The sequence below is a fragment of the Ciconia boyciana genome, chromosome 4 (genome assembly GCF_034638445.1).
Source record: "Ciconia boyciana chromosome 4, ASM3463844v1, whole genome shotgun sequence".
Classification (NCBI taxonomy): domain Eukaryota; kingdom Metazoa; phylum Chordata; class Aves; order Ciconiiformes; family Ciconiidae; genus Ciconia; species Ciconia boyciana.
Window position 1 is genome coordinate 4,251,015 of NC_132937.1, and position 19,613 is coordinate 4,270,627.

At 44.0% G+C, this 19,613-nt stretch overlaps 1 protein-coding gene across 1 annotated transcript in view; it reads right to left on the reverse strand.

Moving 5' to 3' along the window:
• The window catches only part of LOC140650756 (uncharacterized bromodomain-containing protein 10-like), a 60,451-nt gene extending 42,593 nt beyond the window's left edge, over nucleotides 1-17,858 (reverse strand). Inside the window, 5 exon segments of the mRNA XM_072859474.1 lie at nucleotides 591-1,173; nucleotides 1,176-2,032; nucleotides 6,567-6,764; nucleotides 16,674-17,420; nucleotides 17,744-17,858. Of these exon segments, the coding sequence (XP_072715575.1) occupies nucleotides 591-1,173; nucleotides 1,176-2,032; nucleotides 6,567-6,764; nucleotides 16,674-17,254 (2,219 nt within the window). The 5' untranslated portion in view covers nucleotides 17,255-17,420; nucleotides 17,744-17,858.
• Nucleotides 17,859-19,613: the final 1,755 nt, after the last annotated feature.

The window sequence follows — 19,613 nt, forward strand, 5'->3', positions numbered from 1 at the left end:
AAAGGTCTTTTCCAACCTATATGATTCTGTGATTTTGTGATCTGTAATTAAAAAAATACTACTCACAGAAAGCCTGTATTAAGTGGTCTGGCTAATTTAGCAGAAATATGATCGTGGGCCTGTGGTCAAATCTGTACTGATAGGCAATTAAGATTACACAGTTCTACTAGTAAAATCATGACCTCACATGATTTACTCTACATTTCTCTGCAACTAGCATGAGGTAATACTGTCAGAAAGGGGACAAATATTTCCACAATTGCTACAAGTTAAACTATGCTCTCTGAAACAGATTCATTGTCCTAGGTATTTTTGTAACAAAATCTCTCCCAATTAATTATGTTCTCTCTGGGTAAAGTCTGCACGTGAATCATGATTCAATCAACTGATGAGCCTGTTTTATATGACTGTATTATGGAATGGGAAACTTACATTAAAATTAACATCAGAAACATGTAATACAATAATGCTGTCCCAGTTCAAAGTAAAATGTGACCTATTCAACCAAGAAGAACTTCTAACACACTAAAAAAAACAAAAAAAACCCCCAACATTTCCCTTATTTTTAGTGCAGTAAACAAAAAATCAACTTACCAGATTTGTGCTCATGTTTCGCTGTCTTTTTGATTATAAACAACTTGTTCTGCTTCTCAGGTTTATAAGATTTGAATGGATAAGGATGAATCTCATGCTTTTTTTGCAAGTCATCAAGTTTTCTTTGTAGATTTTCATTTAAAGCATCTTTCAATTTCTTTTTTTTATTTTTCTTCTTTTTTGCCAGCATTTTAGTAAGTTTTAGTTTCTTAATATTTTGCAATGAGTTCTCCAACACTGTTTCTTTAGCAATTTTGTGGCAAGTCATGTCTGAATTGTCATTATGACTGTCATTTACATGCATTTGGCAGGTTTTCAGGGTATTCTCTTTTGACAGGCTGGGCTCAGTTTTTACTATACAAGTTTCACCACAGTTTTCCCCATTTTCTACAACCCTAATTTCTCCTGTGCTATGTAGTTCTCCAAAGCCAACAATCTCTCCTGAACTAGTTGTTTTCACCAAGTTCTCTTTATAACAACCAGGTTTTTTGATGTCATAGACTCTTTGAGATTTTATTTCAGAGTTAAGTTTTATTTTTTCTGAGGTGTCACTAAAGCTATCCAAGTGATTTTTTTTCCTGGACAGCAAACACTGTAATTAACATTTTTCCCTGGTTCTGTGTTGGCACAAGGTAGCAGCTCTTCTCTGCCATCAGATGCAACTTCCTCATTGCTTTTGTTTACAGGGTCACATTTTACTTTCTCCAATTTAATCTGTGGTACTTTTTTTACTTTGATGGCATGAGTTGGAAATTCTGGGGCCTGAAGAGGTTTTTGCCTGTAAATCCGAACATCTGCACCACAGAACTGTGGAAAATGAACATAATCATTCTCCAAGTAGTCATAACCAAGGATTACTTCTCTGCATTCATGGATGGGCTGACCTAGCACAGCATCCTGGACATCTTTTTGTGTTTCATAAACAAAGTCACAGAGACCTTTTAGCAGCCACACTTTTTGGTAGAATGGAAGCTCATGAAATGTTTTTTTTTCCAAAGGATTAACTTCTCCAAGGACTTAAAAAAACTGGGGACATAGCCCAAGTTTTTCAGCACAGCCATTGGGGTTGTCAGTTTGCCCTACAACAGTATACCACTGCTGTACTTTCTGTCTAAGTGCTGCTTCCCAAGTCCCATAAGGAAGGATTGGTTTTTGATGCAAAGTAGATCTGCGATGAGGAGGACTTAACAAAGAAGTCATTATTTTAGATAAAAAAGCATTACATTGAGGCATCAGAAGACAACACTCCAATTCATAGAACACTATTTCAGGTAAGTTTAAAATCTGTTGAGCTAAACAGAGGAAATGACCAATAGCTGGAATTTCCCACATTGTCTCCATTCTTGTAGGTGCTGCTTGAGCTAAAAGTGACTTTTCCCATTCTTCTATTTCTTTCTGACTAGCTTCTTCTGCTTCTTTTCTTTCTTGCTCTCTCAGCCTATTGAAATGAAAAAAGTTTGAAAATTCAGATACTAGATATACTAAAAGAAATAGCAAAGGGAAATTAAAACTATGGTATGGCAAACATACATATTTCAAAGTAACAAAACAGCACATAAATTATTATATAATTTGTCTTTATTTTGGATTATAGAGTGGGTCTAAAATCACTGCTACAAAATGAGAAGTTATAGTCCCTTATTTCTCATCACCACTAGTTCTAAAACAGAAGAAAAACTTAGCAAATACCAACAGTTTGGGTGTTCTTTTTAGGGAGGAGGGAAATACATTTCCCCTCTCTCTTTTTTGGCACTTTCAATATTTCTACTGTCCTGTATCAGCAGACTACGTACTTGATCATCAATCACCCAAATAAAATCTCTTAAAACAAATACCTAGTGAAGTCTTACTTTCAAATGATTTTACTATGGCTTGTGACACCAACCTTCTAACTTCCTACTTTGGTACACAAACACACATGCCTAAGTATAAGCATCTCACATATACATAAGTACTTCCTTTTCCCCACAGACATGTTACTAATAAATGTGTAGTGATGGTCAAAAAGGAAGCAAATATTAAGATGCATGAACAACGTGATGGAAAAATACTAGAATAGACTAGACTATTTCAGCTGGAAGGGACCTACAACAATCATCTAGTCCAACTGCCTGACCAATTCAGGGCTGACCAAAAGTTGAAGCATATTATTAAGGGCATTGTCCAAATGCCTCTTAAACACTGACAAGCATGGGGCATCGACCACCTCTCTAGGAAGCCTGTTCCAGTGTTTGACCACCCTCTCGGTAAAGAAATGCTTCCTAATGTCCAGTCTAAAGAAATAAGACTCAAAATAAAAGTGTCATTACATTAATAAATGGTATGCCCTCACCTGGAACACTGTATTCAGTTCTGGTCCCCCTATCTAAAAAAAAAAAAAAAAAAAAAAAAAAAAAAGATAGAGCAAAAGTAGTGGGTATTCAGAGACATGTCAAGAATCCTGTAAAAACCTTCCACAGAGAGGATGAGAAATCTGGGACTTCAGACAAAGCACTAATAAGAGGGAACATGACAGAAGTATACAAAACATTAAAAGATAGACAGGGCACTTCACTTACTTTTTTCATAGTACAGTGAAATTCAAAGACAACAAGTTTGTGCGGAAAAAAAATGCTTTTACTTTATATAATCACCTTTATCTTAGTTACTAGTGAATTTATTAGCACATAAGATATGTTAGGTAAGTTTCAAAGTGAATAATTGGACTTTTGCATGAATAATACAAATAAAATGTGTGTATGAATAATAAGAATATCTAGTGTTACATTGGTAAGAGAGGGTTTTTATTTTATGTTTGGATTATGTACAAACATTTTCATCTCGGGGCACAAAGTAGACTCTAAAAGACAGAATTAGGATAAAATTGTCTCTACAGGAAGATTTTTTCAGGATTATTTCAAATTTTTTTATTTTTTCCCTTTGAAGCTTCTAGTACTGACCACTGTTGGAGAAAAATATATGGGATATACAGATCACAGATGTGGCCTAGTACTGGAATTTACATGACCTTATTTTCAAACTGCTATGCCCAAACTCTTCCTCTTCACCACAGTTGTGGTGGATTGGCTCTGGCTAGCAGCAAAACTCCCACCCAGCCTCTTGCTCAATCCCCACCCTCCTCAGCAGGATAGAAGGAGAAAATAGGAAGAACAGGAGAGCAAGACTCATGGGTCAAGATAAAGACAGGAAGATTGCTTACCAATTACTGTCATGGGCAAAACAGACTCACCTTGGGGAAAATTAACGTAATTGATTGCCAATTAATATAATATAAATATTCAAGTACTGATTCAGATATTGGGAAACAAAAAAAACCCCCACAACAGAAAAATACCCCAAACATTTACACACTTAGGGAAAACACCTTTCCTCCCACTTTCCCAGATTCAACTTCACTCTCAGGCTCAACTTCACTCCAAGCACACCTCCTCCCCTCCTTGTTATCCACACAGGTTACACTCAGTCCCTTCAGTGAGGCAACAAGTGGTGCAGAGCATGGGGGAAGGGCTGTGGTCAGGATGTAGAGGTTTCTCTGCTGCACCTTCCTTCTCACTCTTTCCCTCTTCTCCAGCATGGGTTCTCCATGGGCTGCAATTCCTTTGGGAATATCCATCTGCTCCAGTGTGGGTTCTCAACAGGCTGCAGGGAATATCTGCTCTGCCATGGAGCACCTCCTCCTCCTCTGACTTTGGTATTCCCTCTGCTGTTTCTCACTTTATTTGTTCCCTCTTCCTCTGCCTGACTGGTGTTTTCTCCCCTTTCTTAAATATGTTTTCACAGAGGCGCCACCAATTCCTCTGATTGGCTCAGCTTTGGCCTGTAATGAGTCTGTTGCCAAGCTGGCTGGAACTGGCTGTGTCCGGCACAGGGCAGCTCCTTACCTCTTCTCGCAGAGGCCACCCCTCTACCCCCCTCGCTACCAAAACCTTGTCACGTACACGCAATACAACAGTGCTTCATTTTTTTCCCAATAAAAAGATAAATCAAAAACTAATTACTTAATTTGTGGATGCACTGTATTGTAGTCCTGGGTTCATAAGTAAACTCAGGACCAGGAACAACACTGTGAACTGGGGGGCCCAAACTGGACAAGAAAGATATTGATAAACTTGAGCAAGTCCAGTGGAGAGGCACCCAGATGGTCAAGGGGCTGGAGCACATGCCCTATGAGGAGAGGCCTAGAGAAGAGTAGGCTTTAGGGGGACCTAACAGCAGCCTTTCAATATGTATGAGGAGGCCATCAAGACAACAGAGCTAGGCTCTGTGGAATAATTGCTGGAGGTGACTTAGAAATTAAATTTATATTCACACTTTTAGGTAAGGTACAGCACTGAAGAAGCTTCCCGGGTGGAGTGTGGCTGACATGCAAGGAATCCATCCACGGAAGTTACCTAGGCCTGCAACCTTAGATGTCGGCAATGCCAGGGGAACCTGGTGTGTTGGCTCTAAGAGGAACTGCTCGGAGGGTGGAGCGGTGTGGAGACACCATGGCCAGGCTCTGTGATAACTTGAAGGTACCATGGAACCAATAAGCTGCATATTTGCTACCCTGGGCCAACAGCCTGCCACGTTTTTGACAAAATGCTGTCCTTTTGGTGAACCTTGCTCATTATAACATCATTATAATACCAAAACACACCTCCATCCCAAAAGCTACCCGCCTCCAAGGTGCGACCACCCCTCACTGAGCTTGCACTTTGAATTTTTCTAGCTTATACCTTTAAAAGCAAAGCGAGAAAACTTTACACCAATCCTAAACAAAGGTATGTATGACTAGAGTCACTCAAGCTCCACCTGAAAGGTGAAAAATAGTATAAAATAGCTTAAGAGAGAGAGAATGTTAGGGAAGACACCATCGCATACCACTCTGACCTCTGGGATCAATCAATGGGCTGAGCCTCTCTTCCCCCTCATCGGGATGCCTTCGCATAAGATTCGAACACTTGGTTATTCCAAGTGCCTCCCCGGGAAACTTAGAAATCTCTATAGAGTCGCTTTATAACTTTTAACGCGTTTGTAGCCAGCAGTGTTACTCATACTCTTGGTATTTGCACGTGCTTTGCAGACAGTGAATTTATCACCGGTAATCCAAAAGAACCTGTGTGTCTGTTGCTCTAATAAACTGCACTCTTCATTAATCTAGCCATGATAGTTCTCCTTGAACATGACCAGACTCTTTAAGTGTGGCCGTGGTAGTTCATGCAACACGACTAGACTGGGGGTGCATCGCGTTATTTGTGAATCTGTAATTGTGATAGTTCAGTACACTGAATGCGACCGGACTTATAACGTTGTCAAATTACTTTAATGCTGTCGCCTTAATCAACTTTGCGAAGCTGTTTCAGTGAAAGCCCTGAGAGGGCTCTGACAGGCAAACGTTGACTCTGATGAGTGGCTACCTATACAGTCCTTAGAAAATAAACCATTGACCAAGTCTGAGACTAAGACTGGACCTAGCCGCACCTAGACTCCTCTCTGAGAAGGAGTTTAGAAAGCAAGGGGGTCCTGTCTGAACCTTGTGACTCAATGGGAGGGTTCGCCCCCCAGCCACTCCTCAGACTCCTACACGACAGTAACTTTTAACACAACAGGCTCTTAATAGTGATGCACAGCAGCAGGACAAGAGACAACAGACATAATTTGAAACAAGAGAAGTTCAGACCAGATATATGGAGAAACTTTTTTACCATGAGAACAGTCAAGCATTGGAACAGGTTGCCAAGGGAGGTTGTGCAGTGTCCATCCTTGGAGATTTTCAAGACCAGACTGGATAAAGCCCTGCTGAGTAACTTGGTATGACCTCATAGCTGACCCTGCTTTGAGCAGGAGGTTGGACTAAAGACCTCCTGAAGTCCCTTTCAACCTGAATGATTCTGTGATAATTTTTATTCTCCTAAAGAAGGTGCTTTAGAGAAACATGAAGACAAGATTATTAAAAACAATTCCTCCCACCCCCAGTTTTTTCCTATTACCTCTTTTCCTCCTTTGCTCTCAGCTGTTCTTCCTGTCTCAAAACCTGAACCATTATGGACTCAAAGACACCTGTTGTCAAGCCTACTAAAGTACGAGGTGTGGAATGACATCTTGAAGTGCTTGCCCTTCCCATCTCATCTTCCAGCCCATAGCACCCTCTTGATGTTACAGCTATTGTTGGTTTTGCTCTCAAATGCCTAGAAGGAAAAAGCAAGTCAATTCACAATTACAGTGTTCCTGACGAGCAGCAGTTTGACACCTACGCTTCCAAACACAGAATAATCACATTAACAATAATTGTTTTTTTCTGAGCAGAAGTGCCATGATAAGAATTGCCAATTTTTTCAGCTCTAAAATATAGGTTCCCTTACAAAAGTTTAAATTCAGAAGCAATCAAATTACAATTAAAGACATGAACTATTAAAAATGGTGAATATTTAACTCAAAGAAGTAACTGAATATTATTTGGAGAATAATTTAGAAAAAACTATCTGTAAACATTTGGAGAGAGTAATTTCACCAGACCTGAGATAAGAAACTACCATTTTTTGAAATGCCACATACAAATACTGAAATAATTAAAAAGCAAACAAATAAAAAACCCCACCACCTGCCTGAACAGAGTTTAGGTCTCAAAGGGGAGGCAGGGGGAAGAGACTGACTGTTGTTTAAAGTTACACCTGACTACCACATTTAGAATTACTGCAGCACACTTAAGAGAAGAGTGACTCTCTATCACACCACCTTCCATGTTTGATACTGCTATTAAATGTCAGCATAGTACTTGATGATGATATAAAAAGGGAAGGCGGCCCTTGGCCCACACTCATTATAATCTCAAAAGGCAAAATGAAAATGATGGTATGGGTAAATACAAGTCCCTGGTAGCAATTTATTCTTTGGCCAAGACAACTGGAGAATGGAAAACTTTCAGATATAATGTGAAAGGCCCAACTTGAGTCACAACTCAGGTATGAGTTTTCTTATTAGAAAATTGTGAGGTGCTTCTTACCCTGAAAGGTCTATCAGCCTTCTGTGGAAGGAGAGCTTGGTATCTTGTATATCAAAGCTGCAAGTTGTATGGGGGAAGGGGGGGTAGGTGTTTGCCGGAGTGGGAGACGGACCCGGAGTAACGATGAGTCTCAATATGAGTATGGTCGTTCTCCTTTAATTAGACTATTCGACAGGTTTATATATACAACCAAGCAAAGCACGCGCTAATAACAACTATACTATTGGATAACTACATTTGTCCATGCACCTAAAACAGTTATTTGGTTGGTACAAAGCTGCTGTTCATGCGCTGCTCACGCGAAGGGGGTCCGTCGACATTTCCCAGGCTTGGTTCCGCTTATCTTGTTTACCAAGTGCTCCTCCTGCTTTCTTCCTTATCTCAAAGACATTCCACCGTGACATCTGGTTCTTCAGCCATATCAAAGGCTGGAATGCTCACATCAATCAAATCGTGCCCTTTGTCACTCAACCACTCTCCCACAATTCCCCCTTCTTGTTTTTGAGCAATCCAGGCATGATTTACCATGGTTAAAAGGGTCCTTTTAATACAGCTAAATGCTATACAAAAACACAAACCTACAATAACTAAGATTATTAAAAGTCGCAACCCTTCAGCCAACAAGCCTTTTAGCCATTGCGGCAAAGGCCCAAATGAACTGGTTAACCATTCATCAAGAAACCCCTGGTCCTGTTGAATTTTGTTGGCATGCTCTTTTAGCCGCTGCAGCTGTTTGTGAATTGATTCACCATGATCAGACAGGTTCATACAACACATGCCTTCAAAATCTTCACAACCATGACCTTGAGCTAATAGCAAAAAATCAATTGCTGCTCTATTTTGCAAAATTGCATGGCGCAAGCTATTTTGATCCTCTAATAAAGCCTCTATTATTTCGGTAGTGATATTTGCTTGTTTTTCGGCCTAACAGGCTAGTTGCCCTATCTGTTTCAGGGCTCGTCCTGCCGCCCCCCCAGGTATAAACAAGGACAAAAACACCCTCTCAGTAGTACTGAGGAGGGCGAGCTCATCATCACAATCTGGTGAAAGACCTGTGACTGTTCGTCTTTTACGTCTCTCTGTTTTTTCTTTTGTCATACTTATTATATTTCTCCACCAATTCTGATCTGGGGCTAATAACGTCAACTTGCCAAGATAACACGGCCCACCAAACACGTTTTGTGGAATTCCCTGCCATGCTCTATCACCACATATCAAAAATACATCTGGTGGCAAGGCCTTTGGGGTGCCATTGTTCCAGATTGATTTTCCTCCCTCAGCTTCAGCTCCTAAGGCCCCCAGCCCTTGGCTGCTGGAGCTATTCGTGCCACAAAAGTCGCCTGCGTTTTGATAATTATAACCATTTACCTTTGACGTGACGTTCGTCCACCCAGTCCAACTATATGATCTATAAAAATTAGGACCAGTAAAGGCAGGTCCTCCAAATACAATACAGGTTTGAGTCCAGTTTTTTGAGGTATTTCCAATTCTCATTGAACCTAACAAGTTTAGCTCTTGGGGGTCCCACGGCAGTGTAACATTTAAACTATTAATGAGTGTGGCGCTACATTCGCTACTACTTTTAGATTGGCTACAATTTTGGCTAGCAAAGCTACTAAATTCATCTGCCTTAAAACGTGGTACTCTTATTAAACATGTTCTAAAAGGTTCTGTAACAGACGCAAGTGAAAGGCAAAATGCTTGTTGACCTGTTTTGTTCGCCCAGGTAACCCACATATTTTCCCTGGGCTCAATCTTGTGAAGACTCATTACCACCGGGAGTAATGCCCCGATTATCAGGAGCAGGTTCATCTTGCTCGTCGGATGAGTTACGATGAGCTAGAACAGGCTTCACGTTTCTGCTCGGCACCCACACTGGACCGCGATCTGTGGAGACACACATATATCCTCGACCGTTAAATATAACCGGGACAGGTCCTAACCACATTCCAGAGGCAGGATCCCTATACTTTACTTTAACTTGGGGAAGTGTCGTTACACTATTAAACTTAAGATGTTGATGATGAATCACTACTGGTGGTTCCTCTCGATCTCCCATAAGACAGAGAAAATTTAGTGTAAAGAGTACACGATGCAATCTCTGTTGAGGATCTACCTCTATACCCCTTTGTTTGTCTAGATAGTCCTTCAGGACTTGGTGCGTGCGTTCCACTAGCCCTTGTCCAGTAGGCGAGTGTGGGATCCCGGTAACATGATCGACTCCCCATCTTGCTAAAAATGCCCTGACCTTTTGGCTAACATAAGCAGGTCCATTATCAGTTTTAATACGTTCAGGCACGCCTAACACTGCAAAACAAGCAAGCAAATGTTTACATACATGATGCGCCCTTTCTCCAGGCAACACAGTTGCCCATATCATTTTTGAAAAGGTGTCTATAGTTACATGCAGATACTTCAATCGACCAAACTCGGGGACATGTGTGACATCCATCTGCCATAATTCTAATGCCTTTAGTCCTTTGGGATTCACTCCAGACCCTATACCTGGACCATGATTTCCACATTTTGGACAGGCCTGAATTATACCTTTTGCCTCATTTTCTGTTAAATTAAATTGTCTTTTTAACCCCTTAGCATTTTGATGGAAATTTTCATGACTTTGTCTAGCTTGTTGGAATTTATCCATAGGAGGTACATGACACACTGGACTGACTAGACTATCAGCCAGCTGATTACCTTGGCCAAGACCAATGTCCAATTGATGACTACGAATATGGATAATACAACAGGCTGCTGTTCGTTGACCTAATACAGATCGTAGTTTGACAAACAAATTCCCCAATCTAGGATTCGTTGTTTCCCTTAATAGGGCATCTTCTAGACGCGGCACTACTCCAGCCACATACATTGAATCAGTCACCACATTTAAGGGAATATTTATCCAGTTAGTCAAAGCCCAAACTACGGCAGTCAGCTCCAAAGTCTGGAGGGAATCTTGAAGTTGTCCCTCCATGATATGTCGCTTCCAATTGTCACCTTCCTTCCAGACACAGGCTGCACGCCGCAGACGCTTGCCGGCATCAGTGTAGACAGTGACACCGCCTGGCAATGGGTTCTTACTTACTTTGGATCTCTGTATCCATTGATTCCGCCTTAACAATTGCCATAATTTCCCTTGTGGCTGCTGAGAATGTATCTTGCCACCATAGCCTAAAAAGGCATTCTGTATGGCCTCATCATTACGAAGCCACCAATCCACATCTACGGCGCTAACGGGTATGCTAATATCTCCTGGCTCTTGGCCACTGATTTCTATGGTTCGTGACCGTCCTTTCCGTATTAGTTCACCTATTGCTTCAGTCCGTGTTTGGATACTCATTTTTGGTTGTACACCTAAGAATACCCATTCCAAAATATTAAACATATCTCCTTGTCCTTTGCATTTGGCAGTGGCATCTAACTGAAGGGGAGAAATGAATTCCCCTTTCTTGTTTTGCCACTGACAAATGACTGCATAAGGTGAGTCTTTTCCGTTGCATATGATCAATGATATTGGTAGTGGCAGGATGCGGTGTGATGACCAAGCCGCATGCATTTTTTGAATAATTTGTTGTAGCGCTGTGTGGTGCTCCATTGTTAACGTCACTTTGTCTGCAGGATTTGTTCCACGCAACAGCGCAGTCAGGGGTGCAATATCAGTATTGGCAATACCAACACAGTTGCGAACCCATTGAATGTCTCCAAGCAAAGTTTGGACATCATGTAATGTATGCAGTTGAGTGGCAAGTTCTGTCTTTTGTGGTCGGATTTTTGAGTCTGAGATGGACCACCCAAGATATTTCCAAGGGGCAGTACGCTGCACCTTTTCTGGTGCAATGACAAGCCCTTTTTTTGCTAAGATGCAGGTAAGCTGCTGTAACGACCCGTCTGAGAATGGTTGTTCTTGACAACAAAGAATATCGTCCATATAATGACAAATTATTGTATTTGACCACTGGGCTCGAAGTGGTTGCAGCGCCCATGCTACATACAATTGCCACAACGTGGGCGAATTTTTCATCCCTTGTGGCAAAACAACCCATTCGTATCGCTCTGCCGGTGCGGCCTTGTTCACTGTCGGCACCGAAAAGGCGAAACGTTGAGTGTCTTGCGGGTGCAGTGGAATGGTAAAAAAGCAGTCTTTTAAATCAACTATCAAGACGTGCCATCCACATGGTAACATACTAGGAGATGGCATCCCAGGCTGCAATGCACCCATAGATTGCATTTGTTCATTGACTTTACGTAAATCATGCAAGAGTCGCCACTTTCCACTCTTTTTTGGGATTACAAAAATGGGAGTGTTCCATGGACTAACAGAAGGTCTAATATGACCAGCTGCAAGCTGTTCAGCAACCAGTTGTCTGGCGATTTGCAGTCGCTCTTCAGTCATGGGCCACTGGTCAACCCACACAGGCTCGTTTGTAAGCCATGTCAATGGCGGGTTGGGCGGGTTGGGCGACTGCTCCCCAGTGCCCATGACTGAAAATACTTCGTTGTTAAAACTGCTCCAATTTGACTCAAAACATCCCTTCCGATTAGTGCTTCTAATGTCCCAGGTAAAGGTAACACATACACCTTAAGAGTGGCATGCTGCCCTTCCGGAAATTGCAAATGTATTGGCTGTTTACTAATATAGGGTGTTGATTGTCCACCTACTCCTGCGATACATGATGTCGGTAACTCTACTGGCCACATTGAAGGCCATATGTCACGGCTGATGATTGTAACATCAGCCCCAGTGTCTAACATTGCATCAATTTTTGTGATATGCCCTGTTGAGTAATGGTTATTTTTATCGTTGGCCGTTGGTTCAGTTTTGCTGTAAAACAAACAGCAGGTCCAGTGGACCCGAAACCGTGATTGCCTCGGTGAACATTTGATTGTGGCAAATGGCCTAGTGGATTGCAAACTGCGACTATCTGTGCGATTTTACTACCTCCAGGGATAAACAAAGGTGGACAAACGGTATAGACCATAATATAAATACGACCAGTGTAATCTGCGTCGATCACTCCGGGCAACACAATGAGACCTCTTATACCGGCGGAGGACCGGCCTAGTAACAATCCTCCAACGTTGCTATCTTGATGAACGAGAGGCCCTATAACATTGCTGGGAATTCTTTGAACGTTAGAGTCAAGAAGGGTGACATCTATTGTGGTTTCCACGTCGACTCCCAGACTTCCTCGGGTGGCTGGTTGGTACTGTTGTAAAAACCCTGTGTTTCATTTTGGGGGTTCATTTGTGTCTGCGCGCGACCTCTCCCCGCGCTCGGCTTCCAGTTTCCCGAGCATGCCTTGGTGGCATGAGTGCTTTTCTGACAGCGCTCACACCAAACTGCGACACGACAATTCTTTTTAACATGGCCTGACTCCCCGCAGCGGAAACAATTTCCCCGAAAAGGTTGTCCAGGTGGTCGATGAGACTTTCCCTTGGGAGCTGGGCCTTGTTTTTTCTGCACCACTGCGGCTAGGGGTTGTATTATTTCTCGAACTGCTCCCTGGACCGCAGCAGCGACGGTGTTTCCATGTCGTTGTGCCTCGGCTCTTTCCACCCGCAGAAGCATTTCCTCTACTCCAGCTCCTTTGGGCAAACTGGCCAGCGTTTGTTTTGTCGTCTTATTGGCATTGTCAAAAGCCAATATTTTGAACATTTGTTGTTTGCTGTCTTCTGATAGATCAGGGTGATTCATGAGCGCTTCCCAGAGTCGATCCACAAAATTACTGTATTTCTCTGTTGCACCTTGTTGTAGATTACTAAATGAGGGGACGCTTGATCCTGGTAAGCCAAGGAATGCTTCTAGTGCTAACTGAGCAGACAACTGCAACATGTGTGCCGGAAATGTAATTTGTACCTGAAGGTCACTGTATGGTCCTTGCCCTACGAGCATGTCGACGGTGATTCCACGAAGTGGATCCCCGTCCCTTTGTCTTTGAGCCGCAGCACTAGTGGCTCGTTGCTGCCAAGACGACATCCACAGTAGATACTGTGTTGGGGTAAGTAACAGTCTCATTAAGTTTCGACAATCCTGTGGACACATGAGGTCGGCAGCAAAAATCCAACTAACAATTTGTCGTGTTGCTTCGGACTTTACTCCATATGTTGAAATAGTGGTTCGGGCTTGTTGTAATATTTTCCAATCATGCGGCGCCCATTTTCCTTGCCCGTTCTCTTGTATGACCGGGAACGCTAATGTTGCAGGGCCCTCAGCCCCTCCAACAGGCTTCCATTGTCCTTCTAAAATTGCATCTTTGATGACAGCACTCCAGCGTGTAGTTCTAGGGAGTGCTGGAGGGTTCATTAAACATGGAGGCACAGCTTCTCCTTTCCTTTTTGCTTGTAATTCCAGATCGTCAAGACGTTTTACAACTGTTTGCAATATTTTTGCAGTGACATCTGAGGATTGTGGCAGCTCCTCCCCGCTAGTCGGCGTGGTGGTTCCAGAGGATTCAGTAGAGGGAGGCAGAGGCGGGTAGAACGAGGGTGAGGGTGGTACCGGAGGCGCGGAGGGTGGTTCACTGGGAGGGGCTGTAGGGGGGGGTCGGCAGGATGCTCCGCCCGAGTCATTAAGTTTCGTCAACCCCGCCCCTCTAGGAGCCTTTGGCGGAGTTACTTCCGCATTTACTCCACAGTTCGCATCAGCTCTGCTAGCAGGAACTTCCGTTTTTCCCGGTGTTTGCATCGACCCCGACGTAGCACTACCCATTTCACTTAATGAGATGAGACCTTCTTTTTCCCGCAGTTCAGAAACATTTTTACAGACACCTCCAGACATGCCCTTCACGGCAGGCAACCCAAAAAATCGTGCAATAGGTCCCGGTTTACTTCTGGGCTTATCACTAGACACTCCCGGACCTAACATTTGGGCAGCGGCGCAAGCTACTTCTCTCTCCGCCTTCATCGCTTTCAAAGTCTCTAACACAGCGTTCCAGAGCCCACGAACCGCTTTTATTTCCTTCTCATCCTTTTCATCTCCCTCTATTGTTTTTTTGCCACATTGTTCCTCCAAAATCCCGCCATTCCGAGACAGAAAACAACATGCAGGTGTCAGAAAAGTGACCCCAACTTTGTCCCAGCTTAATTAATCGAATTAATTGCTTCACTGGTGCTTCTATCCCTCTCTTGGAGAGGATTCCAGCGAGCAGCGTGGCTGCAGCTTCTATTTCCATCACTGCACCTGAGAGGTGAGGAGCGACCTCACACCAGCGTCTGCCCCGCTTCTGCCCCAAGCAGCGCTTCTCTCAGCCGTGGTTTCCCACTCCCCTCCTCTAACTGCTTACCGCAGTCACGGAGATCTCACCGGCGAGAAACCATCCTCTGCTACCAGATGCCGGAGTGGGAGACGGACCCGGAGTAACGATGAGTCTCAATATGAGTATGGTCGTTCTCCTTTAATTAGACTATTCGACAGGTTTATATATACAACCAAGCAAAGCACGCGCTAATAACAACTATACTATTGGATAACTACATTTGTCCATGCACCTAAAACAGTTATTTGGTTGGTACAAAGCTGCTGTTCATGCGCTGCTCACGCGAAGGGGGTCCGTCGACATTTCCCAGGCTTGGTTCCGCTTATCTTGTTTACCAAGTGCTCCTCCTGCTTTCTTCCTTATCTCAAAGACATTCCACCGTGACATCTGGTTCTTCAGCCATATCAAAGGCTGGAATGCTCACATCAATCAAATCGTGCCCTTTGTCACTCAACCACTCTCCCACAGGTGTTAATAAATACGTGAAGTTAAATATATCCACTGTTCTCAAACTTAGTGACACAGAGCAGTGCTGCCTGCTGGTGAGATGGACCTTGCTCATCTAGTGGAAATGCTTAAGAAGTGAGGTGTGGAACCAACCCAGTTGAATAAGCTGTAGTAGATGCATTCTGGCTTGGTGCATCAACACTACACTTTTTGAAACTGTTTTTTGCATAGCAACAGGTTTGGGGTAGAGAGGAAAGAGCTGAACCCTATGGGGCATGAACATTGCCAGTGTTCTCAAGTGAAGTTTGGTTTAAAAAAAGATTGGGAACTACTGACTTAAAGGAGTAATTGCTGACATAAATAGCTAACCAAGTTAGATTTGACTCAAGTCGGGCATGGATTTACAAGGTAAGGAAACCCTTGTTATCCCTCATCTTATCTGTTGCAGTATAGGGAAACATGACTATTATTGGAGCTCTGTTAGAGCTGTGGTGGGGTAGCAATCACTCACCATCAGCAGACCAACGCCCAGCCAGTCCCCAAGCAATGGCTACTTTGGAAAAAACTCCCTGCCAGTTTTATTGCTGAGCATGACAGCATATGGTATGGAATATCCCTCTGGTCAGTTTGGTCAGCTGTCCTGGCTGTGTCCCCTCCCAGCCCCTTGCCCACCCCCAGGCTACTTGCTGGGGAGGTAGACTGTGAAACAGAGAAGGCCTTGATGCTGTGCAAGCACTGCTCAGCAACAGCCAAAACACTGGTGCGTTATCAACACTGTTTTAGTCACAAATCCAAAACACAGCACCATATGGGCTGCTATGAAGAGAATTAACTCCATCCCAGCCAGTCCTAGTATAATCTCCACCCCTTATTCAATACCATTTCCATCATGCTCAGGTCCTACAGTATTAAATGCATTTTCATCAACCACTACCACCCCCTTCCCTGTCATTTGACATATACACAGATATTCCCTTAGTCTTATTCCCTTATTCCCCCATCAAACAAGGCAGTTTGGGCTCCATATTTCATTTAAATTACAGATAAGATGGATATCACTGTAACATAACACTGTAAAAATCATATGAGATATCATTTACTTTTAACAGACAAGCTTGTCAATTTAAAAGAGACATTCTATAGAAGTTGTGCAGATGTATTGACTTACACCAGCAAAAAATAAGGGAAACAGTTAAATTTATCATTACATCCAAACAAGCGGTCCTATATGTCATGGGAGGCCTCTATCAGAAGCAAAATCTCTAGCCAGGAACTAATAAGCCTTTTTTCATTTTGGTATTTAGTATTCAGGTCAAATACACACTCCCAACTCTGGTTTACATAAATAGCACCTGCCAGAGCCTCTGAACACAATCCTTTGTTACACCTACCGGGACAGCAGTGCCAGCTTCTGTTCCAGCATCACCTCTAGCTTCTAGGCCTGCTTGGACAGCCAGTGATCCACACCATGAAGCTGGTAACACATCTCCAGCATCAGCCGGAAGTCAGCCACAAAATCCATTATCCCTGTGTACTGCCCACTGGAAAATTTCTCTTCCATCTTCAGTAGCCACATTCCAGCTGATGACTGCTGAAAGGAGCGACTGCTGCCATAACCTGACTGGGATGCACCTCCTCCTTCATCCCTGATGGATGCCTGATGTGCGAGCAGCTTCAGGAAAGGTGCTGTCAGTGGACGATGCTTCTCCAGAAGAAACCCGCACAGTATGCGGCACCCTTGCTGCAACTCCGGATTTAGATTCTGTTCCCAGGGACAGCTGCTGTTCTTGCCTCCCACATCATCATCATTATCCTCATACTGCTGATGATCCTCCTCCTTCTCTGGAGGGCCGCTGGCTAGGGCTGGATCCTTTGAAACCGCTCTGTCTGGAGCAACGAGCGGCAGCTTCCCCACAGCCCCCACGGGCTGTGCCAGGTCTATTTCTCTCACTCCGGATACGCATGCACACATACTGTACCGCTCCTCAAGGGGGCACTCAGCCCAGAAATTAAGCTCTTCAGCATCGGCTAAAGACCTCTGTACTCCCCCCTCACCAAGCCGGGGAACCGAGATCGAGTTCACCTATGTACACAAGTCAGTCTCTCAGCACACTCCCTCCGACGTCCTCACCCCTACCCTAAAGTGGGAAGAGGAACATTAACTTCTCTGAAGCAACGGGAGAGTAGGCGGCCATGGCTACTGAGTGACCCGTCCCTCCTCAGCGCTAGTGCAAGCTTCCTCACCGGGGTCTGTCCCGGTCCGAGTCAGCCACGTAAAATGGGCTCGACTGAACCTGCACACAGCTCTGCCTGCACACCTCCTCCCATTGGCACTGAGTGAAGGCTACTGCTTCTGCTATGCCTACTCCGGAAGTAGCTCCCTGTCCCTTGTCCTCAGGTACCGCCCTCTTCACGGGGCATTCAAGCGTCATCACCCCCCCCCCCCCGCACACACACACACCTCCCTTCTCCGGAGAGGGACGAAAAAAGCACCAGCTGGCATTCAGTCCAGCTCCTCTGGCTTCTCCCGCTACCTGCAGCAGGCAAGAGGACCCCGCCAGCTGCTTCCTGCAATCTAGAAACCGCCCCTGCTTGCGTGTGTCATACCTTCCCCATGATGCAGCCACTGCCCTTGCTGATTCCTCACCCCACGGAAGCCTCCTTCAATCACCCACCTCGGAACGGGCATCTCCTGAGAAAAGGAAGGTGAGTCAGGCTGCAGGGCCTGAGTGCATGACAACAACAGAAACGACAGCAAGCCCGCCTTCTCGCTCACAGCCCCCAGCTGGCCTCTACGTTCCGAACAGTTCCCTCCTCACATCTGTCGTGGTTTAGCCCCAGCCGGCAACTAAGCACCACGCAGCCGCTCGCTCACTCCCCCTCGGTGGGATGGGGGAGAGAATCGGAAGAGCAAAAGTAAGAAAACTCGAGGGTTGAGATAAAGACAGTTTAATAGGTAAAGCAAAAGCCGCGCATGCAAGCAAAGCAAAGCAAAGCAAGGAATTCATTCACTACTTCCCATGGGCAGGCAGGTGTTCAGCCATCTCCAGGAAAGCAGGGGTCCATCACACGTAATGGTTACTTGGGAAGACAAATGCCATCACTCCAAACGTCCCCCCCTGTCCTTCTTCTTCCCCAGCTTTATATACTGAGCATGATGTCATGTGGTATGGAATAGCCCTTTGGTCAGTTTGGATCAACTATCTTGGCTGTGTCCCCTCCCAACTTCTTCTGCACCTGGCAGAGCATGGGAAGCTGAAAAGTCCTTGACTAGTGCAGCAACACCTAAAACATCTCTGTATTATCAATCAACACTGTTTTCAGCACAAATCCCAAACATAGCCCCATACCAGCCACTATAAAGAAAATTAACTCTATCTCAGCTGAAACCAGGACAACATCACAACACAACACAATGGAGCCAGGCTTTCTGCTGTGGGACATAGCTGTTACCGAAGCTAGAAATGCTGTCAGTTAATAGCACAGCAAGGACAGGTTAATAGAAGAGAGCAGGGACTTGGTCCTCTGTGAGGCCTAGAAAAGGAGCAAGAGAAAGAAACAAGTTTTCTCACCTAGTACGCATGCGCCCAAGTAGAGACTATAGCCAGTAAGGCAGCACGTCAGTTATTTTGGACACCAGCTGAGTTGGCATCATCAGAAAGCAACTCGCTTAGAAAAGGTATGTGAGATTTAGGACGCTTGCACCTCCTCCTGGTATGTGTTTGGTATGCCCGTTGAGGAGAATTTGAGGGGGGGTGGGGGGATTAAGCGTGTGGAACCTTGGCACCAGGGACCTGATAGTAGACCTGCTTACAAGTGTGCAGTTTTCAACTGTCTTAACCCCCATGTATATACTAGCACAAAGATCATGTTACAAGTCCAGTGAAGCCATACAACCATAAGTATGAATGAATGTATCTTTGTCCTTCAAACGTTTTTAACTGCGGTGTGTACTAGTTTGTACTGAAACTAAATCCATGCTAGACACAATTATCAGTGTCATCTGCAAATGTACATCAGACTTACAAAAGAGCCTTTGCTCTTGCATTACAGATAGAGATTCCCTCTAAAGACATATATTTTTACCAAATATTAAAGGTTTTTGTCCAACTGGTTCTGCAGTTACAGTGAATGAGTTTGTAAAAATTGCTCATAAGTATTAAAGTATTTCTCTCTGAATTGTTACTATTATTTGTATGAGTCAGCTGAGAATTAGTTATAGCCAGAGGGGCTGTAAAATGTTCAGTAGAAGTATTCGATCTCTGTAAAATCAGGGCACTTACTGAAACTTGGTTTGGGGATGTTTATAACATTTCTATAGTTTGCCTTAA